This window comes from Lethenteron reissneri, chromosome 27 (genome assembly GCF_015708825.2).
Source record: "Lethenteron reissneri isolate LAM-NWPU_2019-01 chromosome 27, ASM1570882v1, whole genome shotgun sequence".
NCBI lineage: Eukaryota > Metazoa > Chordata > Hyperoartia > Petromyzontiformes > Petromyzontidae > Lethenteron > Lethenteron reissneri.
Genome location: NC_083805.1, coordinates 6,069,356 through 6,095,831, shown reverse-complemented (window position 1 = coordinate 6,095,831; position 26,476 = coordinate 6,069,356). Strand labels below are relative to the sequence as shown.

Here is a 26,476-nt window from a genome sequence, read left to right as displayed (position 1 = left end):
CAATCAATATAGTGTTTGGTAATATTTTATTTGGTAATAGGTTATTTATCTTGCTCCCAAATATTTAATAAAAAAACTATTGAGTAGTGATGCATTGTGTGAATGTATCAGATGCTTTTTCTACTCCGCATCAGTAATAACCACTCCACTCACAAGAATACGCACCTTATTATTTGATCAGACCAAACAGTTCTCGTTGAAACCTTCTGCAGCCAGGCCACCAAGATTATACGGCTTGCCAAAGATACATAAAGAAGATACACCTCTTCGTCCCATTGTCTCTACTATCAACTCCCCCACCTATAAATTGGCTCGTTTTTTGTCTGAAATCCTACGGCCTTTCACTGGAAAAACCACCTCTGCGGTACTAAACTCTACTGACCTGGTATCGACAATCAAGGGGATTGCCCTGTCCCCAGACGACCTGCTTGTCAGTTTTGATGTGGTTTCCTTATTCACCAAGGTTCCTGTACCTGACACCATCGCAATCATTGAAGACTTGGTTCATCATGGACTGAATGCTGGGGTACCCCCCCTGGTGAGACACTGCTTAACCAATACATACTTCACCTGGAATGAAACTTTCTACAAGCAAACTGAGGGCACCCCAATGGGCTCCCCCCCTATCTCCGGTTGTAGCCAACATCTTCATGGAGAAGTTTGAGACGGACGCCATCCAGACTGCCACTCTACGCCCGACCTTATGGAAGAGGTACGTAGACGACACTTTTGTCATCTGGCCACATGGCCGTGCTGCTCTAGACCAATTTCTCGACCACATCAACTCCATACACCCAGCCATCAGATTCACCATGGAAGTCGAAAAAGATGGCAAGCTACCCTTTTTGGATGTCCTAATCAAAAGGAGACCTGATGGTTCAATGAGCCACTCTGTCTACAGGAAAGCCACCCATACGGATGCTTATCTAAAACCGGATTCCCACCACCATCCATCCCAGAAGAATTCCCTCATCAAGGCTCTATATCATAGAGCCCAATGCATCTCCGACCATGAACACATTGCCAGTGAACTCAAACACGTACGCCAAGCTCTTAAGGCTAATGGTTACTCCGACTACACAATTCGCAAAGCCATCACTCCAACCATCAAAAAGGATCCTGTTGAGGAGCCTTTCAAGACCATCACCTTACCCTACATTGCTGGGGTCACAAAAAAGATCTCCAAAATCCTGATTAAACACAAGATCCAGGTCCGATTCAACACAGTACATAAAATCCGTGATCTGGTACCGTCTGTAAAAGATGTGGTTCCAGACATACAGTACCCTGGCGTCTACAAACTAAGTTTCCTCTGTGGTAGCAGTTACATTGGGGAAACCAAACGACATGTCTCGGACCGCATCCGTAAACATAAAGCTGACCTGAAACACGGTAGGACAAACACCTCAGCCGTGGCAGATCACTGTTACAACTCAGTGGGCTCACATGATATTGACTTCTCCAAGACAGAGGTTCTCTGCAAGCCATCTGGCTATCATGAGAGATTCGTTCATGAGGCGATCCACATATACAAACACAGAGACAATTTTAACCGAGAAGATGGATTCTGGCTTAGCAATCATTGGAAGGACGTAATAAACCATTTCGATACACATTAGGGTGTGTAGAATAATACATAGTATTATATTAAAATGTATAAGGTATAGGTTGGTTTACAGCAATACAGTATATAATTTAATGTTGGGTGTATCTATGGCAGTATATAGTACGGTATATGCGCGTGTGATGTAAGAGAATAAAGTTTAGATGGAAGCATATTATAGAATTTTTACGACGTAGAATTGTAATGTATTACTTTCTGTTAGTAACTCAGCTTATTGTAGAGTATAGTAAGTATACTGATGGTGCTATGCAGTTTATACTTTAGTTTTTTATGTAGTTTATACTTTAGTTTTCTACGTGGTTGTTGAGTAACTGCAGCTACATATCATTAACATTCCTTTCCTTTGTTACTGCTAATCCCTGCACCCCCCCTTGGTGCTGCTGATCCTGCATAATGCATGGGCATAATATGACTTTGAAACCCCCCCGTCCAACGCCTACGCATTTTCCATGAATATGCTAAATTCCTCTTCATATGCACATTCTTTTTGTTAAGGCGCTCTTCCATCTCCAACGCAGCTTATATATAAGCTCCTAGTTTGGTAGTGTCTCATTCTTCACCTGAAGACGGCTGCTTGCGTTGTAGCCGAAACGTCGTGAGAATTATTTTATTTTATTATGTTTTATTTTTATTATTTTATTACTTCCCTTCTACGTGACTTTACCGAAAGAACCAAGAAGATGAATCCCTGCAGTCACGAAAGCTTTAAATCGAAAAATGAACACAATATGACCTTTCTGGGGTTTTAATTAACTTAATAAAGTAGACGGCTAACTTGATGTAAGTATATACATGAAGTGGCATGTATCGCTTACAGTGAAAATTCTGTAACTATATATCTCTCTGGATTATTAACAGTATTTTCTTACGTAATTATGGATGGAGTAATTATGGATGGAGTAATTATAGATGGAGTGGTGGCGCAAGTCTAACATGGTAATATTAACCTGGCAACCTTAGTTCGATTCCTGTCCAATGCTAACATCAGTGGCGTGCGATATCTGAACTAGTTGTGGTGAAGTATGCTGAAAAAAACGTCTTTGAACAACAGGCCTCTTTTCAGCAGTAATTTTGTCAAACTCTGAACGTGATTTATTAATTCACGATAACCGGCATATGATGTTGGTAAATTAAATGGTGTCCTTCCAGTTTATTTAATTCATGAGCAGTGCAGTGAATGTTGCCTGCCCACAATTTTCCAGGCTGAAGTTTCCATCTTTGAATTGGCCTCTGTATACACCGAGGGCCCTCCTCCCATGGGTCGACTCGACCTGAAATGAGTGCATAGTGTTTTTTTGTGGCATTTTGGAAAGAAAAATGCAGCCTTCTCACTGTTCCCATGCCCATCACGTGGTGTGTGTGTGTGTGTGATAAGGAACACATCTACAGTAGATTCCAAGTGCGTTTATGGTCACTGAAGTCAGAATGTGTACTGTTCACAGCAGAAAAACTGGATCATCGGTTTGTGTTTTCGTGAACCATGGCAAACGGCACGGTTATGTTCAAGGAAGTTTTATCGCATCCCATTGTAGATCTAGTTTAGGTAGATTTGTCCATTTCGAATTTTGCGTTCGATTTCAATCATTTAATTTAATTACTTGTTAATGCCCATCAGCCAAACTCCTAGAGCCATCTCCTCAATTCCCATTCGTTACCTCAAGGACTCTCCAGGTGAATTGCCATGAGCTTTAATCAGCTGTTGGGTTTATTGAACAAAATGTAATACCATTCCATTAGAAAACACTGTTAAGTCACTCCAACTCATTTTAACACCCTAACAAACCGCAGACCAGTCTTTAAGATGCAAATGTAATACACAAACTAGAAACTGCTTTCACATGCAAGCCTCAACATTGAAGCTTTTCTCTTGGATCTAAAAACTAAATATGAATTGGTTGCTGTGTGTTAAACGAATGTACCTCATCAAGAGCATATGTGGAGTATCTGAAATGGCACATTTAATGATTAATGATGGATGTTAACAAAGATAACATTGAGTTGACTAGGGTTATACATGTGCATGTACATTATTTGCCAGTCTACTGCTGTATGAGAGCCCTCCCCACCCTTTGTGGGGGTTATTCGACCGTACTTCACCATGCTGGTCAGTGCAAATTGGTGAAGGTGGGGAGAATGTGGTTGAATAGAAGTACAGAATAGTGTAATGGATTTTCATGCACAGCCCCCTCGGCCTGTCCACGCTCAGCTCTGCTTAGTTTCGGAGATGTAATGGAGTTCAGATGCATTCGAGGTGATTGGGTTATAAGAAAATATATTGAAAAACTTAAGTATACAGACGCGGTCTTCTGAGTCAACTCATTTGTCTTGGCATAGTTTTCATTTAGCTTCTCAGGATTAAGAGCTCTGGTTCGTTTTCTGAAAACAAAGGCACATTGCATGCATATTTGCATTATGCAATTAATTGGTAGACTTGCTATTCATTGTTTGCCCCATGTTAAGCACTCTAATTATACAATTCAAGCAGGGGTTTATAGAGCTTTGTCTTTGCCAAACTCTATAGACATCCAGTGATATTTGCAGTAGCTCAGGTTTCACAAAAAGATGTCTGATAATTATTATTGCTCCCACTCAAGGTTACTGGCCCAGACTCAGGGTTTTTAGGATGGCATAAAAAGAGACGGCAAACAGTGAGGTAATCGTCCTGTGGGAAGATTCCTCAACTGAGTACACATCGCCCGTGTAACTTGTTCAGTCCAGTATCTTAATTGTGAATGTTGAAATGCTCTTTTTCTGATGCGACAATTTGACACTTGTAGACTGGGTTTAATGGTTACGATGTGGTTGTTATGTATCCTGGAAGACTAGCTGATTGTGATGTTTGGAGGCAGAATTTTATTTACATTTTTCCTGTTATAATGAAGCATAGTTATCTGTGCATACAAAATATAAACTTGGAGAATTTAAAGAAAAAAAATATTCTTAACCGCAACAAATCTAAAATAAACCAATTTGTATACATTGCCTGGAGGTAAAAGTAATTTTACTTCATTTCGTTTAAGGTATGGTAAGAGCTCATCTTGAAGTTGCCAATATAATTGTAACAGTTTAATTGATACATAACATGAAAGTACATACATTCTGGCTAGAGTATAGCAATCTAATAATGCGTCTGTGTTTAATACCCATGGTCTTGAGACCTGTGTGTGGTGAGATAATCAGCAATAAAAAAAGATAATAATTTACAAACCTTTGGAAATCCACTGCTGGATTAAGGCCTCTCCATGCTGCGGTGCTCATTGATATTGTTTTACCATACTTCAATACACCGGTTAGTTTGGGTTGGTAAAGAAGGCCTAGGCCGGTTCGGATATCACGAACCAATGATGCGAGCCACAGCTGGGAATTGAACCGAGATCACTGGGTTCAGGGCGTGGTTCATGAACTCAGTGCGTCATCGCTCTTTGCGAGTTTATTACAAAACGCTCAGTACTTGCCTATGTATTATTTCGTTCAACTGAAAGTCATGTAACTCCAATATTGTTGGGAAGAGTATTAGCCTAGTACTGTCCTAAGTCGCCTGACCCACCAGCTGGTAGTGATAATGAGCATGACCAGATGAGCAGTGCTGAAGAATGTTACTTCGGGTTGGTGGTTTGCCCTCGTCGACAATACGTTGTTGCCAATTTGGACTGGAGCCACTCCACTGCACCAGTTTTGGCTCGTGCCTTCATTTGGCTTTGCCTTCTGCCGGTGACGTAAGCACTGGTGGTGTTATGGCCTTTATATATTCCGATTTTAATGCATTCATACGTTGTATTGTCTCAGCAGGTAAAGATTTTTCCAGGCCTTTTGCTAATCGGTTATATACACATTTGCATTCATCGAGTTTGGGTTCATTATTTATTGCCGCATTGTTCAACATTACATCCTGATTCATGCGTGGAATTTTGCAAACAACATTTGTTGAATTCCTTAAACGGTTTTTACAACATTCCTAACATTCAAAGTGTGAATTTCAACTTGCAACGCTCGCACACTGTCGAAGAGAGGCTGACACAGAGGTGCAGGGCACCAAATTTCCCCCCCTCTCCCCCCAGCTCTGCAGCTCCCTATATGAATGATGATGTGTACACTTTAGAATGTGGAAATGAGTGCAAGCCTGAAACGAATTAATATATTAAATCGTTTGAATTTTCTTTTATCTTAAACGATGTTTATGACTTTTCTTTAAAGATCTTTCGCAGCATGACAAGAGAGAAATACACTGTAATACTTATGCCACGTCAAAGTGTGCTCACGCTATAGCCATTTAATAAAATGCCTTGAATGTCATCGGCACATTTAGAACTTCTGGAACATGAAGTATTGCTGTTTGTATAATCTAATAATAAAGTAAGACACCTCTGTCAATCTAGTCCAAATGAAGGAACTCCCCTATGGCCGTGTAGGTTATGGGAGTTGTTTGACCACGTTGGGCCTGTGAGTCGATGCAGGGGGGCTCTGGACTGTTTCTGACATCACACGCCGCTGATGCCCTTTCAAAGTTTAAGCTAAGGTTGCAGGGTTCACAGAGCGGTTTCCAGTCGACTGTGCCACTGCTCCACCCATTTTCATATAAATAATCATCAACCAGCACTGATCTCTAAAAGTAGATGAGATGTGATTCACATGTTGACTTTCCTCTTCACAATTTCATTTCCCCTTGCAAATGACTAACTTGGACATAAACAGAGAAGTTTGATTAATGTACTGATAACTAAAGAGCCTTTAGAATGTAATTGGTATTGCCAACAGCTACGTAGCTGACCTCCGTCAAACTATATTGCATTTCCCACGGTTGCTTACTGTGTATTCCTACAGTCGCAAGAAGAGAACAAGATGGATGGCGTGGACAACAACACTGCTGCTCCCAAGGAGAGTCCGGTTGAGCAAAGTGCTGGTGGGGAGGAGGAGTGCTTGAAGGTAACCAGCTGATAAGACCGTCAATACAAAAGTGATTTCTTCCTCAATAGTATTGAGGCGCTACCCATAACCCTTACTCTTTGGTTCTTTCGGTAAAGTCACGTAGGTATAAAAATAAATAAGTGTCCGTCATCAGACGTGACTTTACCGAAAGAACCAAAGAGTATGGATTCCTGCAGTCACGAAAGCTTCAGCTCAAGATTACCCATAACCTCTTAATGGTCCGGAGCCAGTAGCATAAATTTAATTCTTATGGTGGTTGTTGGGCTATCCATAGGATCAAACACTGTTATTGTGTTTTCCAACAAATCCATTTGTGGGAAAGATATTTAGATATTATTGGTGAGGAGAAACTATAATTTGTGTCGATTTTTCTAAAAGTCAACTCAGCTGGAATAGTTGAGGGGTTTTTTGTTTGTTTTTAAAGCAAAATGTCAATCGATAGTGGGGGGTTGCCTCCGATATGGGGCCATCCATTTAGTACGTACGCAAAAAAAATCTGTCAACTTGACCCCCCCCCCCCTCCTTGTACGCACGCGTACTTTTTACCCCCCCCCAACCTGCGTACGTACGCTTGACGCACCCCCTCGAATCCTATAGAACAGCCGATATTTAATCCACGCAGAAACGATTAATAATATGAACGTGTTTAAGCAAACAGTCTACCGCCGGCTGCATTAAAGAATTAAGTTGCGTACCTTGGCTACTTATTTTGCATAGCCAGCCATCAGGGTACGGTGTACACACAAGTGACACCTCGCCCCCAGTTCTACTTTTCCCGGTAGTACTTGTCTGATAGCTGAAGAAACTGAACTGTGGCTCATTTGAAGGCAACAAGTAGACAAATTATTATCGAGATCCACACCCCCCCCCCCCCGTATCCTATGCATACGTACATTGTCAGTATACCCCCCCATATGCAAGCGTACACATTTGGGTTAACCTCCCCTTCATGCGTACGTACTAAATGGATGGTCCCTATGGAATTACACCAAACTGCCACCCCACCAGCTACAAGCCACGGTGTGTGTAACAGGTATTTGTGTGATGCCGCTGATGTGTGTATGTGTCTGCCCACAGGTCCGCTTTGCGGTGCTGAGTGGAGAACATGTGCAGCATGTGCAGCGGGCGGCCGATTCGGTGCTGACACTCACAAATTACCGCCTCCACATCGTCCGTGGCCGTCACTCCACCAACGTGAGTGCATGCCCGTCACGTGCGCACTTGTCCATCTAATAGAGAACCGTCACAGTGGAGACTACCTTTAGGGGGTGCAGAGATACGTGTGGACAAAGTATCTGCTTTTACATGCAAACCTCAACATTGAAGCTTTTCACTTGGATCTTAAAACGAAATGTGGATTGGTTGTTGTGTGCGTTAAACGAATGTGCCTCATCAAGAGCATATGCGGAGTATCTGAAATGGCACATGTACTGATCAATGATGGATGTTAACAAAGATAACATTGAGTTTACTCTAGGGTTATGCATATACCATCACAAGCATACTCTTAGTTTTTTTCGGTAAAGTCACGTAGGTAAAATAATTATAAAATAAAATAATATTAAATGAAAATAACTAAATTAAATCACGACGTTTCGGAGGCAACACAAGTCTCCGTCTTCAGATGGGACTGTCACATCCAAATTTTACTGTCCCCCCCTCCCCTTAACCAGTGTATATAAGATCTTGTCTCTTGGATTTCCCTTCATTTGATACAGTAAAATTTGGCTGTGACGGTCCCACCTGAAGACGGAGACTTGTGTTGCCTCCGAAACGTCGTGATTTAATTTAGTTATTTTCATTTATTATTATTTAAAAATAGTTTTTTTACCTACGTGACTTTATCGAAAAAACATAAGAATATGAATCCTTGCAGTCACAAAAGCTTCAAATCTAGAACCATCACAAGCAATTGTATAATGGGTATATTTGTCATTTGTTTCCAGTTGTAGTTAAAGGGCAGTGCGGCACAATCTGTTGTTCTGTGCTCTCCTCACCTTCGCCATCTAGCACTGACCAGCTTGGTAGAGTATGGTCAAAGAGTGCTCACTCCCAACACGATGTGGAGAGGACCTTGTCCAGCAGTGGATTGACAAAACGGACTGTATGCACACATGTTGCAGTTATCATTTTAAATGTGCAATATACACAAGGCAGAGTAGTTTTATCTAAAAAAAAAGAATGCTTGTCTGAAATGGTGTAGAAATATGCATCCCTTGGGAATATAGGTGTGCCATCGGCATTACACGGTGCCGAATATTTAAGACATGCGTGCTGCAGTGCTGTGGAATGTTGCGTGAACCAAGGTTTATGAATACATGACAAAATGTGGGTGAGACATAAAAAACAAACTATCTTAATTCGTCCACCACAACTTGTGTTTTTTGTCTTCTATTTGAAGGCTGTTTATACATAAAAATACTGCAAATACAATTCTAAACAAATAAGAGGGGAAAAGGCACTGCTAAGGTTATTGTTCTTGACCAACTGGTGGAATGTACACAGTTCAAAGATAAACACAGTGTGGGGGGGAGGCTGGATAGCTTAGGAGGCTAATACATGTCAGAGCACTGAACCAGCACTGCTTTCATCCCAAGCTTGGATCCACACCTGTCATCAAGCAGGCTTCTTGTGCCGCACTGAGATGAATTGTCTCACCACAATAACTGCACACCAAAAAAATATCTTACAGTTTGCATGCATTCTAGATTTGAAGTTTTCGTGACTGCAAGGATCCAGTAATTTTGCTGGAGCAGTCACACCTGATGACGGAGGCTTGTGTTGGCTTTGAAACGTCGTGATTTTTATTTTATTTTATCTTTTACCTACGTGGCTTTACCGAAAAAAACAGAGTATAGGTTGCATGCAATTTGGCATATTCCAGTTGTTAATAGTTAAATCGGTTTGATTGAACTTCTTTACACATGAAAGCAATGCGTGCTTCCTCTTGACGTCAGAAGTAGTTCTTTTACGGAATCTTCCAGAGTAATTCCCTCGCACAGACTTACACGACTGGTTATGAGATTGAACGTGAGTCTTTGTCTCATGGCATGATACTGAAATAGAATTAGGGGGAGAAGCAAACATGCGTTTATCTCCATGTATATAAAAGGGAAATTTGTTCACACGTGTGTCTGTTCAAAATGTTTAGCGTGCTTCCCGACATGCAACAAACTGCCATGTGGGTACTTTCCAGACTGTACACCATGCAAAAATTATAAAAATACACTTTTGTATTTTTTTGGGGATGGTGCAATAATGCATATATTTTGCATGGCAAGTGAGCTGTGACGTCACATCTGTGATGTCACCCGCATGCGGCAGCGTCACGCAGTGTGCCTGCTGACGTCACCCCCCCCCCACCCTTCGCGTAGTGTGTTAATCCAAGAAAAGAATCCCAAGTCCCGGGCGAAGCTGGGTAGTAAAGCTAGTATAAATATATATAAAACATAGTTTGATGTGCTTCTAACCAAAAATGCCCCATTGTTCCTTGCAGATTCCATTGCGATTAATTGACAGTGTGGAGAGCCGAGACATGTTTCAGTTGCAGATCACCTGCAAGGATGGCCGTGTTTACATGTACGTATTCCTACCAAAGTAACTACATTTAAAATTAAGCTTTTTCTAAGCTGAGTAAAATATTGTTAAGCCATTGCAATGTTTTGATGTAGTTTTAGAGGAGTACATATTTTCTTCCATACAATGTGACATTCTTGTATCTTCGACTGATAGATAATGTTTCAAAGGTTTCTTTCTTTTGTTATTTACATAATTGCATAACCTTGTCAAAAACATGATTGACGCCTGCTAACGTAAAATTGCATTCATTTATTCTTGAAATCATTGGAGCAAGTGAACAGCTTTTAGAAAACAAGACTGCAAAGTAAAAAAACGAGCTTTCAGGTCTGCTGCATTCAATAAGGTAAAGTATCTAAAAAACAATCAATTGACTGATCTTTTAACAAATTGCATATCTGTGGTTGGGTTGGACTGCTGTGTTGCAGGTGCAGCTTGCAGACATTTGAGGAGTGTCAGAGTTTGTGCAAGCGGCTGTCCAATATGGCACTGCTGCCACCTGGCTTAGATGGCCTCTTTGCATTTGCTCACCACGCCACGTGTCAGGACGGGGGTTCAGGTGATGGGCAGGCCACGCTGTGTCAGCCCGGTAAGAGGGCCACTGTTGCCTCCCATTACAGAAGTGTGTTGCGTTTAACAAAAATAAGTTTATATTACAAAACGGAGGGTGGGGGGGGGGAACAGACACTCGGCGAACAGTGACCCGATTTAGGTGGGACGGCCTGAATGAAGGGGGAACATTGGGCTCATTGCCCCACCCAGGTGGGGATCACGTGCGGGTGCATTACAGTTTACAAGCACCAAATAGATACGAAAAATAAGAATAGATGTAACCCTTTCTGGCACTAAAACAGGTGTTAATATGTTGAACCACCAAATGGACACCTTTTTTGCAAGGCATCAAGTCCACACATACTTTTGGCAAAACATGCAAACAAACATGCTTGATACTGGCAAAAAAAGTTCCCATGGATATGAAGTTTTATATGGGGAGGGGTAAGGGGGAAGGTAACTAAAATACTGGGGAAAGGAAAGGGACGGGTGGACTGGGGAACCGGTGGGAGGGGAAGGGGGAAGCATGTAAAAAAAAAACACTTGCAAATAAAATAATATACACACGACATATAAACATGAGTACTAACGTCCCACATAGCAGTTCTCCGCTTCCACCCGTTCTCGCCCGAGGGGCACGATCCCCCCCCCCCATACACCCATCCCCCCACCTCCCGACTTCCTCGCCCTCGCACCTCATTTTACGTTACATAAGAAGAAGAACAGCAGTGCATGTTTGACTTGACACAGTAAATCTAACTTCAGCCTTAAAATCACACATGCGCCATTTATATTCGGGCATTGGCTGAGGAAGTGAGTCATTAATTTACCAAATGTTTGAGCAAAGGCTAATTTTTCTGTTTGTTGATGGAGAACAATTGCAATATTTCTACACTACTGCTGTCCTTGTGTTGGATACCTGTTGCATCTTGAATGAGCAGATCTGACGTTAGTTCTGGTAGCTATAAACTGCTTTCATATGAAATGATGGATCGCCTTTGTGTGTTACACTTGGGCTTTTTACAGGCGAACACATTGTGGAAAGGTTTCAGAATGAGGTGGAGCGAATGGGCTACGACCTTGAAAATGCTTGGAGGACAAGCGAGGTGAACACCAGCTACCGTCTGTGCGCTAGCTACCCCCAGCAGCTTCTTGTGCCCGCCTGGATCACTGACAAGGAGCTGGAGAGAGTGGCCTCCTTCCGCTCGGGCAAGCGAATCCCTGTAGTCGTCTACCGGTAAGAGCCTTGGATGTTGCAAGATGACTTTTGTTGCCCTATTGAGAGCGAGAAGTGTCTGAATATATTTATTATCATGTTGGTAATGAAATGTCTTACTACAGTGTGAAATTGTATTTTTTTGTCAAATTGTATACTGATACGAATAGTTGCATTGGTTAGAGTAAGGTCACTATTTTTGGGTCGGTCATTTTTCAGAAAAGAAATTTGATTACTGCAATTTAAATGTCCGGAGTTGTAATTTCAATGATTGATACTTTTACTCTGCTGGTGAATTTATCTGTAGCGGTTACACTACTGTGTATGATAAAATGAAGTGTTTGGTTCCATTAAATTTACTGACTTGACACGGTATAATGTGCTCATTTTATTTTCTTTGCACGTGCTCGCGTGTGTGCAGGCATCAGCACAATGGGGCTGTGATAGCACGCAGTAGCCAGCCAGAGGTGAGCTGGTGGGGCTGGCGGAGCCCAGAGGATGAGCACCTCATCCAGTCAATGGCACGCGCATGCGCCCTTAATAAATGGGAGCCAGGGGGCGGTGGCACTGGCAGCAATGGCTATGGCGCTGAATTCAGCTCTCTTCAGAGTGAATATGGTGAGTGTTGTAGTCCGAACAGGAGCCGTTTGGCATATAGTATGATGTTTCAGATAAAGCGTCCTGTCATTTTAACAAATTACATCCATTGTAAAACTTTTAATTCATCTAGATTGTCTGTTTTTATTTTTGTGAGCTATTTTGACATCACTCGTTTCAATAAGTCATCTATTGAGCAGCCTTGTCCTTTAATGCAACTATAATTAAGTTCCTGTTTGTGGCTGTGAAAAGCTTTGCAATAGTACTGTGAATGTTATGTTGCAGAATTGTGTTATTTGAATCGATGTTAATTTTACTTGTACATGGTATTTAAATCTTAAATTACCAATTGGGAGCTTTTTTTCAGGATATCCACTACCATGTGCTATGGGAACCAGAGGATCTATTGTCAATTATTATCCTGGCGTCAATGTTCAGGGCATATGAGGATAACTCATTCAGAGTTACATTGCAGCTGCAAATTTTACTGAATGATGATCGATGTCCTCAAATGGCATTTGTGGTTGAGAGCATCCAGTTGACAAAGATGGCATTCAGTTTCGAGGACAACTTTGGATACTTATGGATTTATGTTATGACATTTTCTGGGCCTAGTTCACGTGGATATTTGTACATTCCTTCAGCACGGGGTGCTTTGTGCTATTGCGAACTGGGAAAGGCATAGGTTAATCCTTGGAGAATGGCATAAGCCGAGGCTTTTAAATAGTTAGATGTGTACTTTTCATTCCTTGGCTCCTGCTCCTAGATGGTATGCTTTTCTCATTGCCCAAAACAGAAACATCCCAGGTGCCAGCCGCCCAGTCGCTGCTCATCATGGATGCCCGCTCCTACCCAGCGGCCGTGGCCAACAGAGCCAAGGGGGGTGGCTGCGAGTGCCCAGGTGCGGACACATTTGTAGGATGCACAACGTTTGTGGAATGGAAACATTATCTGTGCTGTCTATAACTTTATGCTTATTATGGTGCTGGCTACTTTGTGTGTTTTGAGCATGTTCAATTGTGGATGAGTGTCGTGCGGTTGTTTTTTTTACGTTCTTGTGTTCAAATTTGAGAAAACAATCTGCAGCTGCGAATGTGACATTAATTTGGCATTCTTGCATATCCTGCAGAGTACTACCCAAACTGCGAAATTACTTTCATGTCCATGGCGAACATCCACTACATTCGCAAGAGCTTTCAGAGCCTACGCACCCTCTGTTCCCAACCGCCAGATCCCAACAGGTGAGAAAGACCTATTTCCTCCTGCACCAGGAACTTGTGTATGACATTGAATAATAGCTTTTTTTATGTACAGACACTCATTTGTATGTTTCTGTAAATATTACTATGCCAATAAGGCTATGTATTCATACACGGGCACATTTGAAATATATTTTCTTGCATAGGTGCATCGTTGTCCTGTGTGTGTCAAGTTTATTTTTTAAAAATAATATACATGTATGATGTATTCAGCTGGCTGTCGGCCCTGGAGAACACACGCTGGCTTCAGCACCTGTCCCTGCTGCTCAAGGCTGGCTGTGCTGTAGCTGGCGCGGTGGCCGGGGAGGGACGTCCCGTGCTTGTTCACTGCTCCGATGGCTGGGACCGTACTCCGCAGATTGTGGCACTGGCCAAGTTACTTCTTGATCCCTACTACCGTACTATCCAGGCACGTACAATGCAAAACGCTCCAGGCCCATTGCATTCAGACTTGTCTTCTCGTGTTTGCGTGAGCGTAGATAAATCCTGGGCATGAAAATCCAGCCGCTTGAGTTGGGGACCATGTGGTCTTTTTTAACATTGATCGAGTCGGTCCCTTTTACCCTCGCATACTTGAGATTCTTTGACTACGTTGACGTGAAACTTACCGAAGAGCAACTAGTTAAGTATAAGTCATTTTCGTATTGCTGGTTTTCAGATGACTGAGCAATTCTTAGCTAAACTTACATGTATATTTATCCAGTGCTTTAGTCCAAGGTGCTTTAAAATAATGATACAGTTGTACATAAGATTATAGTGGTTAAAATAAAGAGTGGGGTTATTAAAAGTGGAGGTGTAGTTATGGAGACAGGTGGTGGAAGTGGTTAAGGAGGGGTTGGGGTAGGCCTATCAGTAGCTGGGGGGTGGGGGCAGGGAGTAGAGATGGGTTGTTTTAAGGGAGGAACGGAAGCTGCTCTGCGAAAATGATTGTTTTAAATGCCCGTGGCAGTTTGTTCAAGTGAAAGGGAGCAAGAAGGGAAAACGAAAGAGCGTGACTGGGTGTAAGGCGGGGGGGGGGGGGGGCACAGGGAGGGACGGTAGAGATTGGGAGCGTAGAGGTTGGGATGGGAAATAGTAAGATATGACAGAAACAAGATAAGGTGGGGAAAGACCATAGAGAGATTTATAGACTGGAGAGAAACATTTAAACAGACAGCAATAGTCGACAGTGGAGTCAGGAAAGTAGAGGAAAAGTGTGGGAATTGTGGAGTAGGTTAATAATGATCTGGGGTGTGAGGCCTTTAACATCTGTTGGAGAAGGAGGGAAGACTTAGTAGGCAGGAAGGCCGAGAAGAAGATGGTGGCAATTAACCTTGCATAGGGATCTCTGGTGATTAACATTGTGCCACTTGTACGCTGTGCAGGGGTTTCAAGTGCTGGTGGAGATGGAGTGGTTGGACTTCGGGCACAAGTTTGCGGACCGATGTGGGCACGGAGATGGCTCCGAGGATGCCAGCGAGCGCTGCCCCGTCTTTTTGCAGTGGCTCGACTGCGTTCACCAGCTGCAGCGCCAGTTCCCATGCTCCTTTGAGTTTAACGAGGCTTTCCTTGTGAGTTTTTGCCAAGCCACACAACATCATTCCACCTTGGCTTCCCTTTTTAAACCCCCCACACATCCTTAAGAATTCTTGTCGGTGGAAATGAACGCACGGTGATTTTACACGTGAAGGGTAATTTATAGAATGTTTATTGCTGCGATGTTGTCAAGTAACTCTATCCAAGTGGGTAAATTTAACGATAATGTTCTCTGCCTATATGTAGCACCAGCAAGCGACTTGCCTAAACTCGTTTAATAAGCTACCAACCACAAGCACTGCTATAGAACACACCCCTGCACGCAACTGACTTGCCATCAAACATTTTGGCTTAGCCGTCGAACAAAGACGGCCCCACTGCATTGTGCGCTTTCAGATGCACTGCTTCTATGGCCATCCGGAATGCTCTTCCGATATTAGGAAGCCGCTGGAGCTATGCACTTTTAAATCTAAATTGAAAACGAATTCATTTAGAACTGCTTTTTTAAAGTGGTGTTATCCTTACCCCGCACCTCCGATTAGCATTGTTGGCTACGTATGGTGCGAAAGAAGTTCAACTTATACGTACATACAACTGTCATTACCAAGCTAAAGATCATTACATTTTTACCAAATGTTCTGTTGCATTAATATATAAAGTAACAGTAAATTTAGCTGTTTTTTTAATATATCGAAATATATACATTTTTTATGTGTTTATTGCCTGGTGAATTTCTATATATATTTATACTGTACTACTAAATTAAACTAAATATAGTTGACACTTAAGGGAAATATGAAAGTGTCTTCATTTTCCGTCTACAAAAATATTGCTTTGCATTGGCCAGAATTCTCGCATGAACAATGATGTATGTACACACGTCTGACACGCATCCCATGTCCCTGTGCCGGCCTACAGGTGAAGCTGGTGCAGCACACGTATTCGTGCCTCTATGGCACGTTTCTGTGTAACAGCACACGCGAGCGAGCAGAGCGCAGCATAGCCAACCGCTGCTGCTCCGTGTGGTTGCTCCTGCGGCCTGCTAACAAGGCATTCACGAACTTGCTGTACACCCCGGGCTCTGACACGGTATTTATCATTGTCACTTAATATTTTTACCACGCCTCCGCATACAGTAAATCTCGAGGCACCCTGTAGCAGGGGATCCATTGTGACTGTATTCAGCTTGATTAAGGTGAAATGCAGCACTGGCCAGCAATTGGGAAGAATGCACTTTTCGAGCAATGAGTCAAGGAGTGTGGACATCAGATCCAGATAATGGGTTATGACAAGTACTAAATAAAAGTCCATTGTGTGTATACAGTGCCATCTGCTTCCTCTGCCACTTCAACATTTATGATTGCTCCACCACCGTCATGCCCTCTGCGATGTACAGGTGCTGCGGCCTGTCTACCATGTGCGGAGTCTGCTGCTGTGGTCAGGAGTGTACCTCCCAGAGCCCTTTTCTGCCGGGCCTCCTCCACGAGACCTTCCACCGGCGCCCCCTCCCACCTTCCCACTACCGAACCCCAAAGCTGAAGAGGGGCCGCACCCGAGGTGTGTAGATTTCTACCTCGCACCGTTATCTCAGATTGCTGTTTTTATTGTAAAGCCTGTACTATATTTCCGAATCTTTCCACTCTGTAAAGGAGTATCAGATTGTACTACTCTAATTACAACAAGGTTTGTATGTTCTGACATTTTTGTTTGCCTATGGCCCCTTTCCCTTCAAATATAATTGGTACTCGTATCACGACAAACCCAGACCATGCTTCACACTGGTCAGCGTCATATACGCTGGTAGTTTGTATGCAGCTGAGCCCGGCCTCGCATTTATCGGCCGCTTGCAGGTTGTCCAAGACGCGCTCGTTTGAGGACCTGCCATCAGCGACCGAGGGGGTGGCTCAGGCGGGTGGCCCAGGTGGGGGGCGACGCCTCAGCGACCCGAGCCTGCAGGGCCTGGGCCTGCGCATCGACCGGCGCGGCTCCATGGAAATCATCAGCTGCGTGTCGGACACCCCAACCGAAGATGGCCTCCTGGCGCAAAGTGAAACGTTCACATGCGCCCCCTCGCGCGACTCGGGCCTCGAGGCCTCGGACCCTGACTGCGCGCCAATATGCAGCGGTCACGAGGTGGACCACCATAGGAGAGAGCGCATGGCCGCCTCAGATATGCACGACCACAAGCCCTTGGTGAACAAGGTTGGATTTGAACTGGATGTAGTGGCAAAGGCTGATAGCTCTTTGGGAAACACGTGTTGGTGTGATTCTGGTGTTTCTTTGCAACCGGCAATGGGACACAATATGCACGGTAAAGTGAGAAAGCAAGCTTCACAATGTGTTCAGTCTCTTAACAGGATCAATGTCCCACATGAGTTGCTTGGAGAGTTTTCTGCAGAGCAAGCTTCTGAAAAGCTCGACTCCGCACAGACTGTTATACACAGTGCTTCATCTCCTGCTGTGATCACGTGGAGCTCTGAGACCTGTGATGCAGGAACAAGCCACCCACCAGACAAAAATGGTGATGATGACCTCGCTTGGGTCGACGCTGACATGGTAAATAGCACTGTCAACTACCGCAAAGAGAAGAATCTTTCTGGAATGAGTAATGGGCACTGTGAGAATGTCAATGGTAATTCAGATTCTGTGTCCGCTGAAAATTCTCCAGTTCAGCCCTCTGCCTCTCAGGCTGTGGAACAAGGCATGGTGCAAGAAAGGAAGTCCGTCATGGAGAGCTCAACTGAGACCATCACAGATGAAGTACAGACAGAACAAGAACTGAGCAGTGATAACATCTGCGGTCAGAACCGCCAGGGAGTGGTCATAACCCGAGATATTCGCAGTGCACAGGTCTGCTGTCTGATGCACAAGTTAAAGTCTGTCGATCTGGATGCAAAGGAGAATGTAAGGTCCTGCAAAGGCGTTAAGTCCAATGGGTTGAGAAGTGTAGAAAGACGAAAAGCCTGCCTAGCTTTGGGTACAGCTGGCAGCATGAGCAAGTCTTGTATTAATGGGGAGCATAAGCAAAAGCGAGGGCGGAGGCGAAATAACTGTGGAGCTTGCAAAGGAAAGTTTGCTCTTGACCGGGCACACAGAGCAACTGAGCAGCCCAGAAGATGCAGGGCTGGAAAGCAGTGTACTAATTGCAGTTTGACAGAAACTCAAGGTCTAGAGCAAAGTAAACAAGGCATTGAGAAAGACATTGGTACGACAGTTGCTGTTGACATGGTGCCGTTATCCTGTGGAAGGCATTTGGCAGATCTTAAAAGGAATCATGTACGTTCCAAGCCCAACGATTGTTCAGGAATGTATCCTCAGGCTAGCAGCTCTGTAGGATCAGGGCTGACTCAATGTAGCAATAGACAGAACCAAGGATATGCGGACTCGGGTTGGCCTCTAACAAATGGTGATGCAGAGCAGGAAAAGTGTACTGCATCCATTGACATGAAAAATACAAATTGCGAATCGACCATTCCTATTAACAGTGGACATCATCAGTGCACGCATCATAAAATTGGTAGCAGGTGTGTTTCTGTCAACAGTAGCATTGGGAATGACTGGATACAACTTGCGGACTATGTGCCTCACATGGGCACAGACAGAAGACACTCCAATGGCGTGTGCCACCCTTCAGCTTGCAGCTCCATTAACTCTGCCTCTGAAAATTTCGTGCACTGCGGTTGCTCCGCTCGGCAAGGTGGAGCGTTAGAAAAAAATGCTGCGCACCCAGTCCAGTATTGTGATAATGTCACGCGCTGGTCCAGAGCATCTTCAACAATGGCAGCAATGACGACGGTGGTTGCATCGGCCACGGCCACTGAATCTTGGCCTGGAGAAGAGAAGCAGGAGGCTGAAGGAGACGAGGAAGGCGAAGGAGATCCAGATGGCTTGCCCTGCGCACCAGACCCCGTGCAGCGCCGATTGCTCCAGATGGACGCTCAGCACCGCAGAGAAACGCTGCTACTTCGCCGTGCTCTGCAAGAGCTTCGGGCTCAGCTCAGCGGAAGGCAGCGGCAGCAGCATCTGCAGGCGGAGCGGCCAAAGCTGGACATGTCTGGTGGGCCGAACAGGAGGCAACCCGAGTGCCCTGAGGAGTTGGTGAGTACATTGCCACGAATGCTCGGTGCAATTATTGTGTCGGTTTTCCACACTTGTGCTGCGTAGCTCAACATTGTGTTTCGGGTTGTGTTTTGTGCTGTTTGGCATATCTAATGCTTTGCTTCATTCGCTGGGAGTCTCTTCAGGGATTTAAACCGAACTATTAAGTTCCTGAAGAAACTCCTGTCACGTGGAGTGACACGTCAGACATCGTACCCAAACAACACACGGTACACAATCCGAAGAGCTATAGAATGCTCAGTGGTACTTTTGTATTGTTAGAAATTTACGGTGCTAGCCTTGTTATTTTCAAATCGCAATGAATAACTCTCCCTCCACCCCCCAGAAAATGTTCACTTGCAACGTACAAGAATGTAGCTCATCCAGATTGCTCCCCCCCCCCCCCGGCCACCCATAGTTATAATGGAAGCAATATTAAAAATGTCACGTGAAATGTCCTGTAAAATATTTGTGCATCTGGTGTGCGTGCTGTGTGTATCAGTCTACGATTTCGGACCTGGACAGTGAGGTGGAGTCAGGTCCGCTGTCTCAGTGCAGTACTGGGATGGTGTCGGAGACCAGTTGGGAGCACATCGACACGCAGGATGGACATCAGGTGCCACCTTTGCAAAATTCGCATTTTTTTGTGATCATCTTTAAAAATATATCTGCTCTTGAACGAAATTAAGATGTACTGCTCATTATATCGTGTATTTGACGTGGCAGTTTTGTTCCATTATTTCCAGCGAGAATGTCGCGACGTTTTACGCGATTTGAATTACAGCCAACTGCAATCTTGTATATAGCGGCAATAATATTTGCACGTTGCTCTGTTTGTGTGCAATGGCAACGTAGATGGCAAAGCTGGTGCCATCCCAATGTTACAGCTGCGAGGGGCCCGTCTGGCTTCAAAGCACGGAACACTACTGCAGGTGTGCATTGCCTTTGCATTGCATTGGTCATTGCTTTGTCACGTGCTGTAAGTCATGTGGCTGACATGAGTTAACCCCACAGACATTTATGTGTGCCAGATTTGAACAGTCTGTGGAAAATAATTGAACCCAGTGTCCTGGACTTGTTGAATTGCCCGGGCAAATAGGGTACAAAGGCAACGGCTGATCAATAAGCAGTGTCCAATATGTGCTTGTAAATCTTCTCATTTTAAATATTTAGCAGTTATGGAGTTTTCTGCTTAATTGAACAGTTGAATTTTCTAATTATAGGCCATATTTAAGTGAAAATGAGATGCAATAGTATCTATTATTTGTGAACTCATGCAAAGCTTACATATTTGTGCTTTGGCATCCCAAGGGTAAAATTAATAAGGCATTTTCTCGGTCCATTGATCCAGCTTCTGTCTGTTTGCGACAGTCTTGCATGGCTTGCTTGGGTTGAAAAGCAAACTAACCTCTCATTTCCAAATTATGTAACTATGAATATGTACATTTGTTAAGCTTACCGCTTAAGCTACTACTTTGGTTAGTTTTGGTTCATTTAAATTTCAATTGACAAATAATCTAACCTTCACTTACTGTTTATTACGTGCATGAATATACTTAATTATGCCCAACAGTAAACGGAAATTTAGTTAACCGTTGTGTCCAATGGCTGTCTGGATTAGGAGTTTCTGCAACACCATTTAGTGTTCACCAATGTTTTTTTGATAACTGAAATTGCTTGCTCACCAAGGTTTCAGTAGGGCTGTTTGTGTGTGTGTGTTTATATATCCATGTCCTTGTCTCCTAACTCTGTCCTGTCTGCCTTGTCAATGTGCCCTGATTGAAACTGATAAGGCAGTGACATCAACGTTTGCACAAAACGCAACATTCGCTCATTTGGTTTCAAGTCCAAAATGCAATCCACGAAATGACATCACATAGCTACGAACAGTTTTTGTGTCTGCTCTTATGTTTCCATGTTGCAAATCTTAGCACTCCGCTTAATTTTAATTGGTCGGTGGGCCTAGGCTTCAAACACTATGCAGTGATTCATATCGCAATGATACCAAAACTTCCTCGACAATCCTCCTGAGCTGTCAATTCCCCCCACTTGCAGGGATGAGGACCTGTCTGCCCAGTCCTGGTGAGCTGTTATTCCTTCCATTTCTTCCTCTCATGCATGTGCTCCTTTTGTATTGCTTGGTTTTTTCTTTCTCTCCAAAGCTCAGCCTTGTATGTTTATGCTTTAGAATGTGTGTACAGTTGATGTGGTGTTGCAAATTTTTTTTAATCCAGCACAACCAGACCAAAGCCAGTTTTATGCTGGTGAGTTGTATGAAAGGGCACATTGGTCTGTTTACTGTATTCTTAGGGCGTGTTTTATTGACCCAAGGAGATATTTCATGCTATGTTAAATATATTTTTTAAACCAATCAATTGACAGTTTTAATACATTTGTATGTTTTAACGTAGTTGTGTTTGTATTGTCTACTCAATATTTGTTTTATTTTACAGCATCTATACATCCATCGAAGTAGTGTTATTACAAATGTATTTCGGTCAGGCAGTGTGTGCATGAGCTTCTTTAGCATATATTGAAAACAAAAAAGGGACGACAAGGTTCGTGTTTCATTATTTGCAATTTATTATTTTTTGAGAAGGGCAAAATCTGCCTCTCGCACCATTTTTTAGCTCAAGCTGGATCAAAATTCACAAAGCTGGTCAATGTTTTGGCAGCCTTAATTGTGAATGAAATATGTAGGTGTATTTAATCCTCGACTCCTCATTTCTCCAAATGTGTTTATATATTTTTTTTGGTTTGTTACTTGTCTAGGAGCTGTGGTAAGGTTTTTTGTGCGAGCTGTTGCGACGGTCGAATGTCCCCGCCGAGCAAGAAGCCCCTGGACGTGTGCGGGACGTGCCGCGATGGCGTGCGGAAAGACGGAGCTCGCGTCAACGAGTTTGAGACGCCTCAGACCGCCGCCTCCTCCAGCTGAACACGTGTAAACTCTTTTGAGTGCACACCTTGCACATTTTAATATTGCCAATAAAGTAATTGCATTTAAACTTGTAATATCTGTAGGACTAATGATAAACGTTGTTTATAATAAATGCATATTTGCTCCAGCTAAACACGTTTGCTGTTCTGCTTATTTAACTTTAAAGTGGCGCCTAATGGCACTTGCAAAGAAATAGCCGACTGTGCTTTTTTGTAACAGAAGCAGGGTGTTATTCCTCAGGCTCTGGTGAGCTTAGCAGTTTTGGAAAGAACTATCTCTATTATGATTGTCCTACTAAGTGTCCACATTGCAGCTGCCTTGCAAATGCGCACATAAAACTTTACATGTAAACTTCGAGTTTGGCCTCTCCAGAGCTACAACAATTCCCATATTCTATCTAAAAATAAATGTAACTTTTAGGGATGAAGAAATTGGTGTGGGTTAAAGATTAAAAGCTACTGTAATAAGGGTACGTCTATTGTCATGGGAATATACTTTAAAATGCCATCGGTAAATGATGGGAGAATGGCAAGAGTGTCTGAGCAAGTGGTCCGTGACCTGAAAAGAGCAAGGTTGGGGTGTATTGTTTGTGCAGAGTATGTGACATTTGTTTCCGGCCTGAGGATTAGGAATAACAGAGTTTGCGTACTCTTGCTTCGTACCTCCAGCACTCATGCTGAGAGAGAAGGCCTCTGTACAGCCTCACACTCTTTGTTTGTAAGGTGTCATTAAACAAAAACTTGTGCATCCAGCCTTAGAAACACAAGCGCAGAATGTTTTTTTGTAAATGGTGAAAATGTTTGAGTAAACGCTAAAAACCTCAGTTGTACAGTGTGGATATGATGGCAGCATATTGTGTCACATTTGCTTATTCCTAGTCCTGGGTAATACTGTGCACCAAATAGATTTTGACTTGAACGAAAGAAATGTAAATGCTGTATATGTGGCACCTATGAGGAGAAAGAAGGGGTGGGCGGGGGAAGTGGTCAGTGCCGATTGTGATAAATTGTACAGAACTGCATGTTGTGGAATTGGCAAGCGCACCAAGAATTGGAACAAAAATTCAAATTTGTAGTTGACAATGCATTGAACATCGTAGTTTGCACATACGTAAGGCCTTATTTTCATTGGCTTAAAATGCTTATAATTTATTTGACCTTTTGTTTACAATTTAGTGATATTGCAATGCTTCATTATAAAAACTGTAGTGAAATTAATAGTTGTATGTGGTTTCTGAACAATGCAAACATTTGCTGTATTCATTTTTATTGACTGTTTATTATTGCTGCACGTTAGAACAATCCTGAAACCACCCAATAGATACATAGGCTATCCAGGGGATCTAATTAGAGTTAACCTTAAAATAAATCATATTTCGTAAGGAACTTTTTTTTCCCATTTACATATAAGTTATGTAGTTGCATTCTGCAATTGAGGTACATACTGCGTTAATGGAATTTATTATAAACAATTGGTAAAACGATTCTATCCGAAAATATATTTAATGTTACAATTCATATTGGCCTATGTTGGGTATAAAGTTAATACGTATATTTGGATTTACAATTTTTTGTAAATGCTCGCTTAAAGCTTTTTATCTTTTACAATAAAACGCGTACCTATGGTTGCATTTGTTAAGGTGTACTTAGTCTCATATTTCATCGTTTTTATTGACAGTCTTCCCATATGTGGCAGAATGCAGTGTTGCTGCACCAAAATATATTTACCCAGGCAACATTCCAGTTTAAAATTGGGTTCTGTATCAAATGAAACACTCCCAGAGGTTGGCCCAACCTGAAATGAGCACCTGTGTTGATGAATTTTAAGCAATGTGGTGTGAACGACCCTTGCTGACCACTGGAATAAGTGCAAGCTACTGGCACATGTTCCGATTCTTTAACAGTAATTCAGATTATGGTAATAGCATTATTAACTAACGTAGATAGATTTTCTCTTTGTTTTCTCTCCTTTAATCTGAACCAATTTCTGTGCCACTAATGGCAGTATTCAACCCATTTTAATAAAACGGTATCTTTGGTTGTAATATGCAACTCATTGCCAGACTGGTTGAATGAAGTATGTGCACCTGTTTAACTTCTATGTAAATTACTATCCTCGTATTACTCATGAGCGCTCTTAGATTCCAGTCGAGTACAATTTCAGTTATGATTTGTGTAGCAAGTTCCTATTTATTCATTTTTAATATTCGCTTAATCAGTAAATGTGTTATTCGATAACAAAATTTTTTGCTATACTCGGAGATGATTTGGTTATAACCTAGTCTAGCCAGTATCACATACTGCGTATTGCATTTCCAGTGCATGTAATGTCAAGACCGCAAGGTTGGCTCTGCACCCACATTCTATTATTTTAAATTAAATTTACTGTCGCTCACAATTGAAAATAGTTTTTTTCCTTGCTAAATTAAAATAAGTAACTGAATGATAAAAGTAAATATTTACACTGGAAATTCTAGAACTTTAGTATTAAAAGAATGTTAATTGCAATTGAATGTGCTGTACAAGTTTAAATACTTTAACTCTAGCTAATGGTAAATTAGGTCTGCTGGCAAACAACAGTTTAGTTTGTCCTATTTGCATTTTCGTTTGTAATCAGTTGGATTCTGCTGTATACAACATTTCTCCACAATTCATAAAGTACATGGGTTGATGATTTGCTGCCGAAAATGTAGGTACATGATACATTCTGTATCCATAAACAATTTTTAAAAACAAATTTAAGCATACAAATAAAGTAATAAAATGCAGCAGCGAATCTTAAATGCCTTGGTAAAATATACTTTACATGCATTTACACTTTCTGAATGTTCTCTTGTGTTTTTTTTTGTCCCAGTGCTTTGGACACATACTCTGTTAATGGTAAATAGTTTCCTGTCTTCAGTATGGAGAAATGTGTCTTCTTTGTTTTAAAAAGACGAAAAAAATTACACGATATGAAATAAAGCCTGTATATTTTGATCCTTAGCCATGCCCCAGGCTGGTGTGTAAGAGAATGTGAAATATGAATTTTGTTTTGTAATTTGTGATTTCAGTTTGAAACAGAGTCGGTGCTCTTGTTTTGATGCTTTGGAAGTGGCTGCTATGTAAAAATAAACACAAACAGGAAAAAAAGGCTAACAATTGGAATTGAAGGTTTTGTACTACTAAATAAAAAAGGAATAAAACATCACTTTGCATATGGGTTGTGCTGTAGTGTAGTTTTTACTATTTACATGTGCTGATGAAAAACTATTAAACACTATACCAATTTTAGAAAAGGTATACTGTAATTACAATTGTGCATTCTCTCATTTCAGTGTAATGGTTAGTCATGGTTAGAAGAAATGGCTCTTCATGATTTTACACCCCTTTGTTACAACTGCCACACTACACTTTTTACTTTATTTTCCTGGACATGCTTTAATCGTTTTGTTAACCGGCAAAGACATCGTTAACTAACAGAGAGAATGTTCAGCCCGCAATGTCCCAAACAAATATTTTTTTGAAGATCCAACGAAGGAACTATCCCTGGCTTATCAAACACTGAACGATACGTAACCCTGTTCGAGCAATATATAGGAGGGGCTGCCACCACCGGAATCGAGGTATTTAAGAGTTGCCTAAATGTGACTGGTGAAATGCAATCCAGCACTCGTCACCAATAGTTTGTACATTTGTAGGATGTACAAATAATCTATGGGGGGTGGGGGGCCGTGACAGACCCCGTTAATATGCTGTTTGAAACTCGACAAACTCATCCGTTGCATTTCACATGGCATCCAAAAGAAAATGAAGACTACACTATCAATCCCCTCCTGAATCAAAGCCCTCTCTGTGCGGTGTCAGTTTTGAGTGATGTTTGGTCAGTGCTGATTGAAATGGTGGCCCAAGATCACAAGGTGTTAGTGCTTCTAATTAATTAGTGTAGGCTGACAGCACCTACAGCACGAACTATTAGGTATTATATAACTCCAGGTCATGCAGAAACTATTTACTGGACCACTCTGCCCCTAATAGTGTGGGGCTCGATTAACCACCACTTGGATCAGATTAACCATTCGAATCCTTTCAGAGATACCTCTGCCTGTACGCTGAAACTTTTCATGCCAATCGAGTTCAAGGTTCCTTTCCCTACCGAATGCCCCTTACTATCGCTGTGCAGATACTTCCTGTGCT

At 42.4% G+C, this 26,476-nt stretch overlaps 1 protein-coding gene across 7 annotated transcripts in view; it reads left to right on the top strand.

Annotated features, from left to right (window-relative positions):
• LOC133348436 (myotubularin-related protein 3-like) overlaps nt 1-25,497 on the top strand; it is a 56,204-nt gene extending 30,707 nt beyond the window's left edge. For 4 of the 7 annotated variants that reach the window (XM_061561233.1, XM_061561236.1, XM_061561234.1 and 1 more), the window contains exons 3-19: nt 6,446-6,547; nt 7,628-7,744; nt 10,047-10,129; nt 10,555-10,715; nt 11,705-11,915; nt 12,316-12,512; nt 13,288-13,392; nt 13,621-13,732; nt 13,964-14,159; nt 15,115-15,300; nt 16,184-16,354; nt 16,662-16,822; nt 17,116-19,363; nt 19,866-19,979; nt 20,219-20,342; nt 21,419-21,445; nt 22,136-25,497. In XM_061561233.1, coding sequence (XP_061417217.1) covers nt 6,446-6,547; nt 7,628-7,744; nt 10,047-10,129; nt 10,555-10,715; nt 11,705-11,915; nt 12,316-12,512; nt 13,288-13,392; nt 13,621-13,732; nt 13,964-14,159; nt 15,115-15,300; nt 16,184-16,354; nt 16,662-16,822; nt 17,116-19,363; nt 19,866-19,979; nt 20,219-20,342; nt 21,419-21,445; nt 22,136-22,308 — 4,488 coding nt within the window. In that variant the 3' untranslated portion in view covers nt 22,309-25,497. The remainder of the gene's footprint in view (nt 1-6,445; nt 6,548-7,627; nt 7,745-10,046; nt 10,130-10,554; nt 10,716-11,704; nt 11,916-12,315; nt 12,513-13,287; nt 13,393-13,620; nt 13,733-13,963; nt 14,160-15,114; nt 15,301-16,183; nt 16,355-16,661; nt 16,823-17,115; nt 19,364-19,865; nt 19,980-20,218; nt 20,343-21,418; nt 21,446-22,135) is intronic. The other 3 variants (XM_061561237.1, XM_061561238.1, XM_061561239.1) reach the window with 3 other exon arrangements.
• The last annotated feature ends 979 nt before the right edge of the window (nt 25,498-26,476 follow it).